The following is a 16,252-nucleotide window of genomic DNA, read 5'->3' as shown; positions in this document are numbered from 1 at the left end:
CAATGCCGTCCCAAGGAACCGTAACGGACGTGGGATGGTGAACCGAAAGGGAAGGGCCAGGCAGTCCGAAATAGGCTGGCGACTGCGCAGCCCCAGAATCTATCGTCGCCTTCGGGTAGCATCGCGGGGCACTGAACCACGCCGGGGTCGGTTGCTGGAATGTGGGATGGTTCGGACCGCGCCTCGGTGTCTTTGTGTCTTGAGGCGGGTAGCAGGGAGCTTGGGAGGGTGGCTCGGCTCACGCGTCAACTCCATGCAACCTTGTTGATCCGGGACGATCTCATTCAGAAGCTGAGATATGCTGTTGGGTGCGTGGGGGCTGGACAAGAGGCTTCTGAGAGTCTTGCCCAAGCTGTTTCTGATATTTAGTCGGCCAACTTGCTTGCGAGACTCAATGTGATGGAATGCCTTGGTACGAGAAGATCGAGTTTGAAAAGCCTAGTGGAAGAAACACCCAGGGCTGTATGAATTGGCGGTATCTAAATGCCAAAAGATACCTGCCAAAAGAACCCCAGACATGCAATTCTAGCAAAGTCGCTCTCACAACGCACGCTGTAATGCTAACTGCAGGGCAGATGCCCATCTGAAATTTGGCAGGCCGGTGCACTAATGCAAGGCTCCATCCCCCACGTCCCGAAAATAGAAGGACAGTTCCAGCGTCCCACAGGGGACCTACCCCTCCACAGCATTCCGCATACCCCAATTGGCCAGCCTCGTCAAGCCACAAAAGGGGGGCTGCTACGAGCTGCAGGGCACTGAGCTGGGCTGTTCCGCATTACGTATCCCAGAACAGGTGTGCTGAAGCACTGCGCACCGCGTTCATCTCATTGTGAACCTCCCATCTGAGCTGCAGCTGCGGCAGTTGCAGCACTTTCTTTATTTTTCTCCTTCCCTCCTTTCAGGTGAACAGCCAACGTGTTTTCACTCTTTCTCTCCTTTTTTTTCTCACCCACTGCACAGTGATCGACAGGGCGATTCCGGCCCACGGTCACACCCGCGACGGAGCTATGGATCACATAACCCAAGCATCGTGGCCGACTCTTGGCGTCGCATTGCTCGTCCTAGGCGCCTTTGGCCTCCTCACGGTAAGTCAGTCCATAGGAGCAGCTCCAAAACATCTATAATACCCTTCAACGGTACCAATTGACCCAAAACAGATCTTCATCACTCTCCACCTCGTCGCACCAAAGCCCCGCCCCGTCCTCCCCTCCGAGAGGACCTACCTGACCTCCTCCGCCTCCGGCAAGCCCGTCGCAGCCACCGCGCCCTGCTGGTTCGACCGCTGGTTCGCCGAGCGCCGCGTCTCCGAGACCAATGCCCACCTGACTGACCCCCGCGACGTCCCCGACTCCGGCGCGACCATCGAGCCCGCCGACGTGCGCGTCACCGTCGTCCTGCCGGCCTACAACGAGGCGGCTCGCATCTTGCCCACCCTCGAGGAGGCCGTCGCCTACCTGGACGCCAACTTTGGCCGCCCCTCCTCCGACACCAAGCCCATCCTCAGCCCGACCACCTCGCGCCGCCGCACCAAGAACGCCCCGTCCGAGGCCCTCTCCGGCTACGAGATCATCATCGTCGACGACGGCAGCAGGGACAGCACCGTGGACGTCTGCCTCGAGTTCGCGCACAAGAACGGCCTGCACGATGTCCTGCGCGTCATCAAGCTCGAGCGCAACCGCGGCAAGGGCGGCGCCGTCACCCACGGCTTCCGTCACGCTCGCGGCGAGTATGTCCTCTTCGCCGATGCCGACGGCGCCACAAAGTTCAGCGACCTCGGCCGTCTGATCCAGGGCTGCGAGGAGGTCGTCGACGGATCTCACCGCGGCGTTGCTATTGGCAGCCGCGCCCATCTCGTCGGCAGCGAGGCTGTTGTGAAGGCGAGCTCTCTCGCGCCCGTCTATTGTTCATGTGCTAACCAGGCTATTAGCGTTCTGCCCTCCGCAACTTCCTGATGCGCTCCTTCCACCTGGTCCTGATGATCCTCACCCCGCCCGCCACCTCGCGCCTCCGCGACACCCAGTGCGGCTTCAAGCTCTTTACTCGCGCCGCGCTCCCCCACATCGTCCCCTACATGCACACCGAGGGCTGGATCTTCGACATTGAGATGCTCCTACTCGCCGAGTCCGCACCCCCGGCCCCCGTCATCGGAGAAGACGGCAGTGTTATTGGCACCAGCCCCGGCATCCACGTCGCCGAGGTGCCCGTCGACTGGCACGAGGTCCCCGGAAGCAAGCTCAGCGTCATCTCGGACAGCATCAAGATGGCTATTGGCCTGGCCGTGCTTCGAGGTAGCTGGATGATGGGCGTCTACCGTCGGAGGTTGACGTAGAGAGGCGTGTTTCGGTACTTTTCTTTTTCATTGATTATCTTGCATCGAGGAGTCAGGATGGGGCAGGATTGCCTCCAAATAAAAGCAAGTGTAGGCAGGTACATTAGATGCAGCATGAGTAGCTGCATGGCCAAACAGAGAGGGCGGAAGGCCCCATTTGTGAGCACGAGATGGCGACCATTGCCGCAGTGAATGAGGATCAGGGTGAGAGGTGTACGTCTTCTCACTGCCGGCAAGTGGAAAGCGGGATGCACAGAAGGCTCTATAGAAACCGGACCACCTCATCAAAACCAGACAGGCACATGTTATTGTTGTTCATCACAGATGGCACACCGGGCAGGGAGGCTTCTGCGTGGTAGAAGTCACCCCAGCCATTATCAAACTAACAGCCAATGCACCCAGGACGACCCCCCCACCCGAGGAGTGATACCTCTGGAACATCATATGGCCTATCGTACAAGTTGCAAACGGTCAATCACTGCATGGTGGCCTTGAGTCATTCGAACGAATTAATATTATTGTATGGCCTGATACTCCTGTACCGCCCCGTGAATCCAATGATCCAAATATGTGTTGCCGCCCGCGCGTTGCATTATATGTACAGAAATCCTCCTCATAGAAGATCGGGGGAATAAGTCTCTTTTTTAGTCTTTCTTCAATTCATCACTCGTCCGCTTGCTCATGTCTCAAAACATGACCTCGTGTATGCCGTGAAGCATGCTCTAGTTCAATTCGCGCCACATGACGGGCAAAAAGACAACGCTCGCCCTCCAGAGGATGAGAATGCCGTCAATCATCGCCAGCGGCAGCTTGAGGAAGCCAAGCGCGCCGCTCATGACCTCGAAAGCGTTCAGCCAGATGGCGAGGAAGGCGACGCTGAAGAAGTGGTACGCCAGGCGGGTAGGCTGGTGCATGATGCCGCCCATGAGCGCCATGGGCTCGGAGGCGTAGCCGCGACGGAAGTAGTCGAAGCAGCCCAATTGCAAGGCACGCAGCTGGCGGTCGTTGGCGGCGAAGAGGGCGTAAAGGGCCATGGCCAAAACGTTGATGATGGAAGTCAGGCTCTTGCGGCGCCAGTGGAACTCCTTCAGGACGCCCTCAAGGGCCTTTTGGTCGGCCAGGTTGGGCACCTTGGAGGGCTGCAGCAGATCCGAGAGGATGACGCAGTCGTTGAAGGCGACGGTCATGCCGCCGCCCGTCAAGGGGTGGCGCATGTTCATGGCGTCTCCGAGGAGAAGCATGCCCTTGGCCGTCTGGCGAGAGGGAGGGAGATATGAGTTGGGCATGGAGCGAGGGATCTTGCCGTCAGCGAGGGCAGCCTCGAAGCAGGGACGCATCTGCGGCGGGAGTGTGGGCATGACGCAGTTCTTGATGTAGCCGCGGACACCCCCGGCAGCTGGAGACGCCTCTGGGATGTTGGCGGGCACGTCAATGAGGGCGCGGGTCTCGTGTGTACCGATCTGGTACAGGAGGATGGGGAAGGCGTTGCCGATAACAACGTGGCCGTAGCCGGGCGACGGCATGGGGGCGTCGATGAGCTCCAGGGCGTAGAACTTGGACTTGACCACGGGAGCTTGGGGGAGGTACTCCTTGCGGAACTTGGAGGCGTAGCCGTCGGCGATGATGGTCAGCTGGCCGAAGAAGTAGTCGTCCTTCGTCTTGCCCGTTGCCCTGTCCTTCGTCTTTGATCTCACACCGAGCACGGTGTCCTGGTCGTCGCCGCGGATCGTGGAGGTGACCTCGGTCTCGACGATGGTGATGTTCTCCTGCTTCATGCAGGCCTTGCGTAGGTTCATGATGAAGCGGCCGTGGTGGAAACTCCTGCCCTCCTTCTGCTTCGCGCTGGCGTCGTTGGCGCCGGCGCTGACAATGCGGCCGCTCTCGTCCAGGGAGGGGTAGGGGATGTCGACGCCCTGGCCGTGGTAGCTGACCTTGTAGCCGTAGCAGGGGATGGCATCGATGCCCTCGAGGCAGTCCGCCAGACCGAGCTGACGCAGGGCGACGATTCCGCCGGGCTGCATCAGCTCACCGACGATGCGGTCGGGCTCCTGCATCCATCTCTCGAGGAGCAGGACGCTTCTTCCTTGCTGGGCGAGGGCATAGGCGATACCGCAGCCAAAGACGCCGGCACCGACGACGACAACGTCGGCCTCGTGGTACTTGCTGCGCCGCTCGGCGCGGGCTTCAGCAGCTGCTGTCGGACTCTCAATCATTTCGTTCGGTTGCAGAGGGTGTGTTTGGGTCTGTGGTGTTGCTGTTGAAGCAAAGGAGGTGGTGGGGAGGTCGTGTGTTTATCGTCGGGAGAGGAAGTGGGCTCCTGCGGTTTGGATGACGCTTTGATAGGGGTCCAAGTAGTTGGACGTCGGGGCCGAGCTGCTGCGTTGGGAATGCGCTCAAATCGGTTGGGGTGAGTTTTGACCGTGGGCGAGCGAGGAGGAGACAAGAGAAGGCAGTTGAAGAAGGAGCCGCCACCGCCGGTTCTTATGAAGGTCGAGCGTCCACGGGGAGATTTGAAAGTGGCCGCCGGTTGGAATTGTCGTTCGGCCTCGAACGATGGATGGCAGATCAGAAAGAAAAATTAGAAGCGTGATGAGTGGACAATTTCAGGCTCCTGGGGCCCCTGCACCATGAACCTAGCTGGGGTGGTAGTTGCTTGCTAGCCCGCCAAGTGATTGAGTGACCTGCTGGGTTCAACGCCGCAACGGTCTCTTTTTTCATGGGGAAAGGTCACCGAACGGCGGGATTCTGCAACAGAGGTACAGGAACTACTACATTTTCAGCTCTTGACAGCCAGCCCTGGCAGCAGCTCAGGCAGCACAGGCACACGATGGTTTGGTGCTGCAGCGAAGCTTACAGAGGATCCAGAAAAATTACAAGAGGCGATCTCAACGACAAGTCGTGCCATCGCGGCTCCCGCCGTCAGCCATGAGCCAATTGCAGGCGTCCAATTAGTGCCCACACACCGCCTCCTTCACGTGTCGAACGACCGTCATGCGCGTTGGATTCTCGCTCGGCCCAACCATCAGGCACGCTCCCCTGGCCGTGCCTTTTCGGTAGCTTGTCGTGCTTGTTTGACGGGCGACGTTTGCTGGTGCCCCAGATCTGCGCTACGTCTGGAAGCTGTTTCCGGACATCAAAGCAGGGCTCTGGGCGACGAGAGTCAAGCAGCACCTGAATGAGGTGACGCCCCTGGCTCCAAGCTGGCCACCCAGTAAGCTGTGCCTGAATCAGACTGCTCGTCGTTGGAGCAGTCACCAGAAGTGATCCGTCTAGTTGGTGTGGATGGGAGACGTACGCAAAAAGGGGTGCCGCGCGCCACTTTTACGGTTAGAAGCCAATCACGACTCAACGTTGGTCAGTTGAAAAGTTGCACCACCTACATTTGAGTCTTCTCAGCATGTGAAATCCAGGCTTGTCAACATCAGACCACGAAAGGATGCGCAGGAAGCAGAGTCTGCGGATGCAAGCGAATGCAATGTACGGCCTGCATCTTGAGGCCTTCTTTCATCTGCATAATGTACACTTTCACTGCCCCATCCGTGCGTAGGTTAGGTTGGCATTCTGCCAAGTGCTTCAGCTCCGCCAGGATCGGGATGCGTATAAGCATGATGCCTCCAATTGTCTTGTACGGACACTTCTCAAAGTTGGCCTCGTGGCTGTTAACTGGGAATAAGTTTCACCTTACAAGAACTACAACGGAGACTTGGGGACTTGGCACGGGGCAATTCATACTTCTATTTCTGGTTCTGGTGTCTGAGAAACTGCTTGGACCACTTATCGTAGCCTTCCAGCATCTGCGGTGTGATTGCCTTCGGGGACGCCTTGATTGCGGCCACCAGGTCCTCCATACAAACCTCTATCTCCTTCTCGGCGCCGTCTCCGTCCCCGTCCGCCGCCAGTGCCAGCGCCTTCTCCACCGCCGGCTCCGTCGCCACGTTGACAATCTGCTTAATCTCGGCGCCGGAGAAGCCCTCGGACAGCCGCGACAGCTCGGCCAGGTCCACGTCCGCCGCGGTCGGCAGCTTGCGAAGGTACAGCTTGAAGACGGCCTCGCGGCCGGCGTCGTCCGGCGGGCCGACGTACACGATGCGGTCGAAACGCCCGGGGCGCAGCAGCGCGGGGTCCATCTGCTCCGGCCTGTTCGTGGCCGCCAGAATGAGCACGCCCGAGAGGGCCTCGAAACCGTCCATCTCGGTGAGCAGCGTCGTGAGCATGTTAACGGAGCCCTGGCTCTTGGCGCCGCTGCCGGTGCGCTGTCCGCCGATGGAGTCGATCTCGTCAAAGAAGATGATGCTCGGGCTGGCCGCGCGCGCGCGCTCAAACAGCTGTCGGACGGCACGCTCCGACTCGCCCACGTACATGTTGAGGAGCTCGGCGCCCTTGACGGCGAAAAAGTTGAAACCGGACTCGGTGGCCATGGCTTGCGCCGAGAGCGTCTTTGAGCAGCCGGGCGGGCCGTAGAGGAGCAAGCCCTTGGGCGGGGTCAGGATCAGTTTTTGGACAGACGGGTTGCTCGTGGTCGTGAGCTTGATCATTCTTTGCAGCGCCACCTTGAGGCTCTCCTGGCCTCCCACGTCCTGCCAGTGGATCGTTGGCGGCTTGAGGTTGACGTCGTGCATGGCTGTCGGCTTGGAGCTGCGCAGCGCCTGCTCCAGGTCCTCTCTCGTGAGCTGCTGCTCCTGCATCGTCTCCTCGTCAAAGCCGTTGCCGTCGGGATCGAGTCGCTGTCTCGATGCGATCTTTGCGTTGTCAATGAGCCCGACAAGATCGTCGGCGTTGTAGGCGTGCGTCTGCTGTGAGAGTCTGCCGAGCATCAACTCCTTTATCGCCGGCTGGACGGGAATGTCGAGTGCCTTGAGGATTTCCAACCGGCCCTCGGCGTTGGGGATTGAAAGAGGAATGCTCAGCCCAAACCTCGTGCGCTTCTGCAGCTCAGGGGGCACATCGGTCATGTAGTCCAGGCAAGTGGCTACGACGACGACCTTGGGCAGGGCGCGGTTCTGCAGGGCTTCTTCGGCCAGCTGGTCGAGCTGCTGGCCCAACCTGTGAATGATGGCGCTCGAGTTGGCCCTGTCCTTGCCGATCAACGACTGGAGGCCGTCAATGAGGATGATGCTCGGCTGCTGGGACCGTGCCTGCTTAAACACCTCTTCCACGGCTGAGGACTTGTCGTTTTCCTCAATCTTGAACACCCTGCCCCACCCGGTTGCCGCGATGCGGTTGAGAATGTACGACTTGCCAGTGCCCCGACCGCCGTGTATGACGATGCCGCAAGACTTGTGCTGCCCGTGGTAAAAGAACTTGCCGTTGAAGCCGTGCAAGAACCCTCTCAGCTTCTTCTCTTCCGCGTGGAGGCCGGGGATGCCCCTGACGTCGAGCTTTGTGACTTCCTTGACCTCTTCGACTGGCGCCTCCTCTTCACCGTATACGATACTAGGCGCTGTCGAGGTGACGAATTTGGCGACGTTGTCCTTCTGGCCGTCGACGGTTACCACCTTGAAGACCTGCTTGGCCCCCGGCGCCACGCACTCGAACTTCATGCCGGGGAAGACTTGCTCAGCACGTACTGGATGGTCAGCATCGCTTCTTTACTGCAGCGAAGGGGAGAGCGGCGTACTCAAGTAGAACCTGATCACTCCAATCCACGCTCCCTCCAATGTCTTGATATCGTTCACCTCCCTGTCCGTCGTTGTTACGGGCAGAATAACCACAGACTCCGCGTCAGGGATTGCGCTCTTCTCATGCATCGTGATCGTCAACTGATCGCCGAGCTCGAAACCGCATGCCTCGCGGTACGCCTCGCTCATGAGAATGATATTGGGGCTGATGTTCTTGTCCGACAGGGTCCAGAGGGCGGCCTGGCGCACCGTCGTCGTCTTATCCTCACCCACCCTGGCGACTATACATCTCCGCCCGTTGTCGACGCTCCCCGTCAATTGGATTAGTGAGTCCCGGTTGACGTAAATGCGCGATGCGCCCTTCAGCGTTGTCTTTTCGAGCGTCTTATCGAAAGGGGCGAGAGGGCGCACCTTGCCCTCGATCGCTTTAGGGGCCATATTTCTGGTCGCGGCCCGTTGTTCTGTAGAGTGTTAGAAATGAGCGCTCATGAGTAAAGTGAGTGAGAATGGGCAAGTGGGGCTGATCGGGCAGATGCAACTGAGATTCCCTGGGCTTTTTGATGAGCCCTCCATGATATTGTCATGCATACTTACTATCACTGTCTTTGTCGTTGTCGTCCGTTATTATCGTCCGTCGTCGCCTTTACCGAGCTCTATTCTGTCCAGCCCTTGTCTGTCGTCCTCAGTCGAATTAACTCAGTGCACATCTTGCAGTCGCGTAGACATATTGAAGTCAAGCAGTGCCAAAGGTGTACCAGTAGGCGGTAATCTGCCGTATGAAAACATAAACGAAAATTCCAAAGGAGGAAACAAGAGTCAGACTGTGGCACTCTGTGATATTGCAGGTAAACTTGGGCCACACCTAACTTGTAGAGTGAAGCATCTCTAGCCAAGCAGACGACCCCGGTAGAGAGATCATCAAAACGGAGGCGTACCGAAGATGCAATTCACGCAGTAAGACCATGGAGGGCTGGAACATCTCTGAAAGGGTTCTATCTTACGTACAAATGAAAACCTGGGTATCTCTGCGCCCTCCGGTCTGAAGGGTCAAACTCCTCGACTTGGCCAAATGATGTGGTCGTCAAAATGACTCTAATGACCTGTGCCGTGTAAGTGCCACCAGAAAAATTCGACCACACACCTCTTAACAATTTTCTTGCTGCCCCACCACAGCTCACAAAAAAAGAGGTACATGCGAAAAGGTACCTGTCCCGCAGCGTGCGGTAAGTAGCATCGCGAAAAAGAGCCCAAAAGCTTCAGCTTCATTTCGGCCACCTTCAACGTCTGCCACCTCAGCCACGAGCACCCATCGACCGCCTCCCCCGCCATCCCATCGACAACCTGCACCGGCGGCGGCTCCCCATCAGATACCCCATGCAATGGGCTGACCTACGAGGGCTGCGCGGCTCGACCCTCAGAGTTGCACGGATGAACACGATCGCGACCCGACGACAGCTGCCGCTGCTGCTCCTCCACACGCCGCCGCCGCAATGGCATAGGCAGCCGCTCCGTTTTCAATGGGTTAGCGCCCGCCCTCTCGAAATCGAGGCACGCGGAAAGGACCGTAAGGACAGCAAGAAGAAGGAAACGCAGTACTCCATTTTCCAAGAGATGTTTCCTGAAGAGGGTGACAACAGCGCTCCATACCGGCGGTCTGAGAACGAGGACGATACCAAAGTGCGCATCGTCACGTCTACGCATGTCGACAAGTCTGAGGTGACCGAGTGGAGGGCGGCGGTGGCTGCCAGGGAGGAGAGGAGAAGGAAATACCTGGAGACCAGGAGCGCGGCACTGTCCACGATACCGGACCTGCTCGTGCCGAAGGAGATGGGAAAGAAGCGCAAGAGGAATAAAAAGGGCAAGACGAAATCAAAGAGCAAGACGGAGGACAAACCGGAGGACAAACCGGAGGACATGCCGAAGAACACGCAATGGGGCCTTGGAAGTTCGGTGATACCCTCACGCAAATCGGCACCAAAGACGGAGGAGGAGCAGGCCGAGGCACCCAAGCCAGCACGCAAGTCCCCGTCTCTATACAAGGAGCTCTTCAAGGACGACGCCCCTCCTAAGCCAACCGACCCGGCCGAGGATAGGCACGTGAACCACAGCGACCTCCAGGCCTGGATCGACTCCCTCCCGCGAGGCGACAGCGCCGGACCGGCAGACAAGGAGCAGTCCTCGCTGCTCATCCTCTCCAATGCAAGCACGAACCTCAGCGAGAGCGACTTCTACCGCGTCGGGCCGCAAGGCCAGCACCTCGACGGCTGGGGCGTCTCCATCAGCAAGGTTATGCAGGCCTACGACCACAACACCCTCCAGCCGCTGGGCCGCTACTTTATCCTGTTCGCCTCCCACCACGCCGCGGCGCTGTACCAGAGCGAGGCCCAGCGCCGGCACAACGCCGCCCGTCTGCGTCTGCAGTCTGCCGCGGCGCCCCTCGCTGCCGCTCCCGAGCCGGGCGACCCCGACATCTTCACCCTCGCGGCCCCCTCCAACGCGCCGCTGAGCCTGCACCTCTACAAGCTCAACAAGGCGGCTGAGAAGCGCCTGGAGTCGTTCAGCGTGCAGGGCCTGCTGAGCATGACCCCCGACCCGCCCCCGCGCGCCTGTTCCCCCGTCGTCCTGTCCCTCGAGGGCGGCACGCTGGACCAGCGCTCGTTGTCGCAGTGGATCAGGCGGGACGCGCGCGACAGGGGCCTGGGCTGGCCGGTGCAGCACATACGTCCCTACTTCCCGCCCAGGATACGCCAAAGGGGCCCGCTGGAGGAGCCGAGCGAGGATGACTACCAGTGGGACGAGGACTCGGCACCCAAGATTGTCGACCCTGAGGCGGTGGCCCGGAAGACCATGGACGAGACGGCCAGGTCGGCGCTGTTCGTCCTGTCGTTCCCGGACGCCCACGAGGCACGGCGGTTCGTCCGGGCGTGGCACCACAAGGAGCTCGTCCGGTCGCGGGGCGAGAGCGTGACGGTGAGAACCCACTTTGTGTGGTAGAATCTGTACAAAACCATGTATCATATATGTAATGCCCGAGACATACGTCACACACATCACCCTTTCGGTCAGCAGGCGTAGGTAAAGGATGTATTAGAAAAAAAAGACCCAAAATAGAAATTCCCGAAACTCCAGACCAGATATTTGCTCTCTAGGGTGGCGATGAAAGGCGTTGTCGGCAACAATCAACCACATGACAGAAACCACGCAGCACTCTCTTTCCGCGGCTGAGAAAACAAGGTACGTAGGTAGGGTAAGTGTGCCAGTCCGCCTTTCGGCCTCGAGCTCGCCCGCTGGCCAAATCCGTCGACGGCGCAAGGCCTCTCGTCTTCCCGCTCCCGAACAATCCATGGACCCGCTCCTCTCTCGATCGGCCTCCCTTAGCCTCCGCTCTCCAGTATCCGGGTCCCTTCTAGGCTCTTGTACCCATCAATGCCATGTTCTTCTTATCATCGTCCGCAGCCCTCCGGCAACGTCCCCACTCTCTCTCTCTCAGCTGTGATTGCAGTGGCGGCAGCGGAGAATCGACCAAAAATTCAACATCTTGCTCCAGACAAACAGCACGACTCAAGCGCCCATCTAACAACACTTTCCGCCGGCGCCGCCCTGCTCGCCGACATTGACGCCCGAGGCGGTCGGCTGCTCGTTCTTCTGGTTGTCGATTAGACGCTTCTTGATGTCGGCGGCGAGCGAGTAGAAGGCCTTGTCGATGTTGATGTTGCTCTTGGCCGAGACCTCGAGGAAGGGGATGCCGAGCTCGTCGGCGAGCTGTTGGCCCTTCTCGGTCGAGACGACGCGCTTCTCCTCCCAGTCGCACTTGTTGCCGATGAGGATCTTGTTGACGCCCTCGGTGGCGTGCTGCTCGACGTTTGCGAACCAGGTGCGGATGTCTGTTAAGGGGTCCTGTCAGCCTTCACATGTCTGGGATGTGTCCACCGGCTCATGTGGAGAGCGTGGGTGCGGTGTAATTCGCCGGGCCGAGTTGCGGTGTGGGAGCACCGTCGGCAAGGGAGAGAGGACATACTGTTAAAAGACCGCTCGTCCGTGACGTCGTAGACAAGGAGGATGCCCATGGCGCCGCGGTAGTAGGCGGTGGTGATGGTGCGGAAGCGCTCCTGGCCGGCGGTATCCCAGATCTGGAGCTTGACGCGCTTGCCGTCCAACTCGATGGTGCGGATCTTGAAGTCGATGCCGATGGTCGTGATGAAGGACGGCGTGAAGGAGTCTTCGCTGAAGCGCAGCAGACAGCAGGACTTGCCTACGCCCGAGTCGCCAATCAGCAGCAGCTTGATCTGGGGTGCTGGTCAGCCATATGTACAATGCCATAGTTGTCCTCTACGCCGGCGGCGACGGTCGCAGCGGCAGGCAGTTCTGGGGACAGCCCGCAAGACGGTGATATGTGAGGACGGGGGGCATCGAGGGAAGGGCGGCACGAGGTGAGGAGGGGCACGGCATTCGACACGTACAAGAAAGTCGTAGTTGCGGTTGCTCGACATTTTGGCGGCGGGTGGTCAGGAACTGAACCGAGGGGGCCGATGTGAAGGGGGAAACGGGCTGCTTCTCCGACGGCGTGGGCGGCGGAACGGATCGTGGGCGAGGGCGTGTGCGGTGAGGTTGTCTCGATGTGTCGTCGGATCGGGGAAACGGGGGGAGTCGATTGGGATGAGGTAGGAAACTGGCGGCGGTAGTCTGTCGTGTCGTAGTAGTGTATGTAGGTACGCAGCACGCAGCACTGGGTCGCAGACGAGGCGAGGCACACTGTACAGTCCGCTCTACTGTGAGGACGGTACGTAGCGCCCTTGGGGGAAGAGTGGTGCCTATCGTCTGGGGTAAGACGCTGGGCCCGGCCTCTTACTTGACCGATCCGACGGGCGAGGGATGGGAAAGTGCTGGAACAATGGAGGACCTGAGGGGGCACCTAAGCTGCCACAGCGACTCGGACTCAACTGGCACTGTAATGTCACTGGCCAGCGGGTGGCATATGCTACGCAGGTACTCCCTGGAGTTACCAAAGGTAGGTGGTTCAACGAGCGTCGGATCAGCGTCGGAGGGCATCAAAAAGGCTAAAAGAAGCAAAACCTGCTGGGCAATCAAAGCACCTCGCTGCAGATATGCAATGGGAATTGGCCAAGGGCGGGAGGGAAAAGCACAGCATCCGTCATGCAAGATACAGGGCCATTCCTTCACCATTCCCAATATCCGCAAGGCGCCTGCATGATTGACAGACTCCACGGCACAACGGGAGCTGCCTTGCGCCTCGTCGTCTTCAACACACCTGCCACCGCCAACCACCACCACGAGGCCACTTCCCTGTTGATGCGTTGTCCCCCCCGTCACCTCACCGTTGAGCATCGGTTTCCCGCCACCGCGAGGTTTGCCAGGAGGTGCAAAGCCACGCCAACGTCATCGCACTGTCTCGCCTCTCAGGGTCCAGGCCTAGACCGGGTCACGGGTCCTGGCATGGCCAGTATCACAGTCACAAGGGCGCCTCGTCATATCGTCATATGTCCATGGTGAAATTTGACATGTACTTGTTCAATTGTGCAGAGACAACTTTTTAGTTAACCGCCTCCCAAAGACAATGCCGCCTGCTAAGCTCCGTTACCAAGTTGCGATGCTCCCTAGACAATTCATAATGCCTCCAGCGAGCGTACAAATACGGTACAATCGTCTGAATGGCTGTGCTGTGGTGACCTGTATGCTGAAACCCGTGAGACCGTGTACCCGTGCGAATCATTAAAGGCTCCGAGGCCGTCGTAATCTTTTACTGCAGCCACCGGGCATATGCCCAGCGGATCCGGTCCAATGCTCTGACCTGCACCTGGATGCCCTTGAGGTTCGCCAGGTCGTCCAGGTCTTCGAGGAACTCGTGCTGCCTGTCGCGTGGCAGCACCCTCTCCATCAGGTTGCGCAGCACGTGCACCTCGCAGAGCAGGAGGCCGTGGTCCTTGTATGACAGCAGGTTGTTCTGCGACGGCGTCGCCTCGGAGAAGATGCGGTCAATGTTGCGCAGCACCCGGATGCTCTTGCCGGCCTCGCGGCTGTACCGCGCGCCCTTGCGAGCGCCGAAGACGCCGCGGAGGTACTGCACGATGCCGATGGAGACGAGCACGCCGGGGGTCAGTCCCACGAAGCCGAAGACGAGTTCCTGGCTCTTCAGCAGAGCATCGATTCCGCTGATCGCCACCTCCAGGTCAACCTTGGTCTTCTGCACCTGGATCAGCAGCGATCGGACGAGGTCGCCCTTGACCGCGCCGACAAAGGGGCTCCTCAGATCCTTCTCGTACGCGCGCAGCACCGGCGTGACGTCTCCCTCGCTGACCTTGGTCCTGATGTCGGCGATCTGGGCGTCTGTGAGAGCGTTCGATCCTTCGCCCGCGAAATGGGGCTTGTCCAGGGCAAAGTCCACAACCATGCGTTCCAAGCTCTCGCGGTCGGCCTTCAGGCTGTCGCGGCTCATGATGGCGATCTCGCTGTTGGAGTCGTGCCTGATGGTTCCGACAATCTTGCGCACCGGCTCGATGACCCAGTTGAACCAAAAGTCCTTTACCGTGATGCCAATGTCCCGGATCCAATCGAATATCTCGGCGCGCCTGTTGACCAGAACCCGGAGCACAGTCGTCGAAGAAAGCAGCGCAATTCCCGTGGGGAGCCAATAGCGGATGAGTCGTGAGGGGCGGCCGTTGCCGCGGACGAGCTCTTGCGTGGCAACGACGTGGTTGGGAAGGCCGGAGTCGAGAATGTTCAGGAGACGTCTCGCGAGCACAGAGGGCTTCTCCACAGCGTTGGCGTCCTCAATATGGATGGATAGCTCCGGGTCTTCCTCCACGCCGGCAAACACCTTGTCTTCAAACTCGGCGACGCCCGACTCGAGGCTCAAGACGTCTTTGAGGACCATGTCCATGAGGGCAACGCTCCTCTCCACCACGCCTTTCCAGTCGTGGCTGCTGACCCCCGCCTCGCTCTTGTCGTCGTCGTCATCCACGCCAAATGTTAGGCCTTCGTCAACCAAGACACCCAGACCGCTCGCCGTCATCTCGCGCAGCCGCTTGAGGTGAGCCAGCTTCCGCCTGGCCTCGCCTCGGCTGAGAGCAACGGGCGACAGGACCCGTCGCTGCAGGGTCGTGATGGAGGATTCCCGGATGCTCTCTCGCACGATGCCGTAAAACTGACTCCATTGCTGCGCCAGGCCTGTCCGTGTAGACTCCACGAACTCGCCAGGCGAGTGGCTGAGGTGCTGGAAGCGGTGCTTGCTGTCCTGGTAAACGTCCTTTGTCAAGGCCCACAGACGCAACGGCGACGTCTGGATGGTGTAGAGACTGCTATAGGTGTAGGAGCTGAGCACTTCATCCCAGTACCAGATATCGTCACTGAGAGGAATGATTTGATCCAAGAGGGTGTTGAGGATGACTCCGTAGGTTTGCACGGTGGCCTTGCTGATGAGCAGCCACTCGATTTCCGACTGGTAGTGATTCCGTCCTTCGCCCTCGCTGTACTCGGCCAGAAAGTCCCATTCGGCCAGTTTAGACTGGGTCAGCAGGGCGCGGATCTTGTGTGACTGCAGCAGGGAGCGTGAGGATGAGGTGGTGGACAGGGCCCTCACGATGCGCAGCAGCTCATCGACCCTCGGCGACGAAAGGGCGTCAGCGGAGGTGGAGTTGAAGATGCCATGCTCCGAGGCGGCAAGCTCGCCGTTTTCTTGAGAGATACTCAGACCCAGAGGGATCCGATCCAGCTGTGCGTCCAAGCGACGGACCTGGCTGTGTTCATGCTGTTAACCACATGTTTTTGTGTTTGTTTTTCTTGGCGGGCGATGCCGGGTGAGGTGCGGGCAGGAGGGGAAAAGACGGGACGGGCTACTTACTCGGCCACAACAGACATTATTGCTTCTCACTCAGAGAGCGCTCCTCCGCCACGTTCATGGGTCGGTGGTTGACCTGGTCTGGGCTGTGAATATTGCAGTTTCGTGCGTGTGTTGGATACTCATTCAAGCGAACAGCAGAGGATTGGGTAGACGTCATGCCATAGGTAAGCAAGCGACGACGGGACTGCCCTGGACAACACTTTTGCGAGGGTCGGGCCTGGGCCCCGCGCGCGTGCTGGCGGAAGTGGAATGACGGTGTGGATGCCTGAGCTGGCGCTGTGCCTTAGTCAGCCGGATGAGCTGGCGCCACTGACGGTGCTTCGCGGCAGACCGCTGCAGTGCCCGCTGAGGAAGTCGAGTTTCATCCAATTGGAGGGGTAGACGAGCGGGAGCATTTGCCCTCGTTCTGTCGCGACGAGACTCAAAGAGATGAAGTTCAAAAAGAGG

The 16,252-nt window shown here is 59.2% G+C and overlaps 4 protein-coding genes and 1 pseudogene across 5 annotated transcripts; 2 read left to right on the top strand and 3 right to left on the bottom strand.

Annotated features, from left to right (window-relative positions):
• Positions 1-1,007: 1,007 nt before the first annotated feature.
• On the top strand, positions 1,008-2,329 carry GCG54_00001927 (Dolichyl-phosphate beta-glucosyltransferase; the record flags this gene model as incomplete). Its single annotated transcript, XM_045402028.1, has 3 exons — positions 1,008-1,085; positions 1,158-1,895; positions 1,928-2,329. 3 exons carry the CDS (start codon positions 1,008-1,010, stop codon positions 2,327-2,329), a joined length of 1,218 nt encoding a protein of 405 aa, XP_045270757.1.
• Positions 2,330-3,051: 722 nt separating this feature from the next.
• Positions 3,052-4,542, bottom strand: GCG54_00001926 (putative squalene monooxygenase; the record flags this gene model as incomplete). Its single annotated transcript, XM_045402027.1, has 1 exon — positions 3,052-4,542. One exon carries the CDS (start codon positions 4,540-4,542, stop codon positions 3,052-3,054), a length of 1,491 nt encoding a protein of 496 aa, XP_045270756.1.
• A 1,521-nt stretch (positions 4,543-6,063) lies between these two features.
• Positions 6,064-8,385, bottom strand: GCG54_00001925 (ATPase family protein 2; the record flags this gene model as incomplete). Its single annotated transcript, XM_045402026.1, has 2 exons — positions 6,064-7,895; positions 7,947-8,385. The coding sequence occupies 2 exons, from the start codon at positions 8,383-8,385 to the stop codon at positions 6,064-6,066; spliced, it is 2,271 nt and encodes a 756-aa protein (XP_045270755.1).
• Positions 8,386-9,033: 648 nt separating this feature from the next.
• GCG54_00001924 (uncharacterized protein) lies at positions 9,034-10,941 on the top strand (the record flags this gene model as incomplete). The annotated part of the gene is made up of 2 exons (XM_045402025.1): positions 9,034-9,056; positions 9,192-10,941. 2 exons carry the CDS (start codon positions 9,034-9,036, stop codon positions 10,939-10,941), a joined length of 1,773 nt encoding a protein of 590 aa, XP_045270754.1.
• A 579-nt stretch (positions 10,942-11,520) lies between these two features.
• GCG54_00001923 lies at positions 11,521-15,822 on the bottom strand (annotated as a pseudogene). Its single transcript has 5 exons — positions 15,806-15,822; positions 13,666-15,701; positions 12,408-12,429; positions 11,966-12,233; positions 11,521-11,831 (listed from the first exon to the last, which is right to left on the bottom strand). Coding segments are annotated over exons 1-5 (2,654 nt in total).
• Between the last annotated feature and the right edge of the window lie 430 nt (positions 15,823-16,252).

The sequence above is a fragment of the Colletotrichum gloeosporioides genome (genome assembly GCF_011800055.1).
Source record: "Colletotrichum gloeosporioides strain Lc1 chromosome Unknown consensus_7, whole genome shotgun sequence".
In the NCBI taxonomy this organism is placed as follows: domain Eukaryota; kingdom Fungi; phylum Ascomycota; class Sordariomycetes; order Glomerellales; family Glomerellaceae; genus Colletotrichum; species Colletotrichum gloeosporioides.
This window is presented reverse-complemented; position numbering and strand designations above follow the sequence as displayed.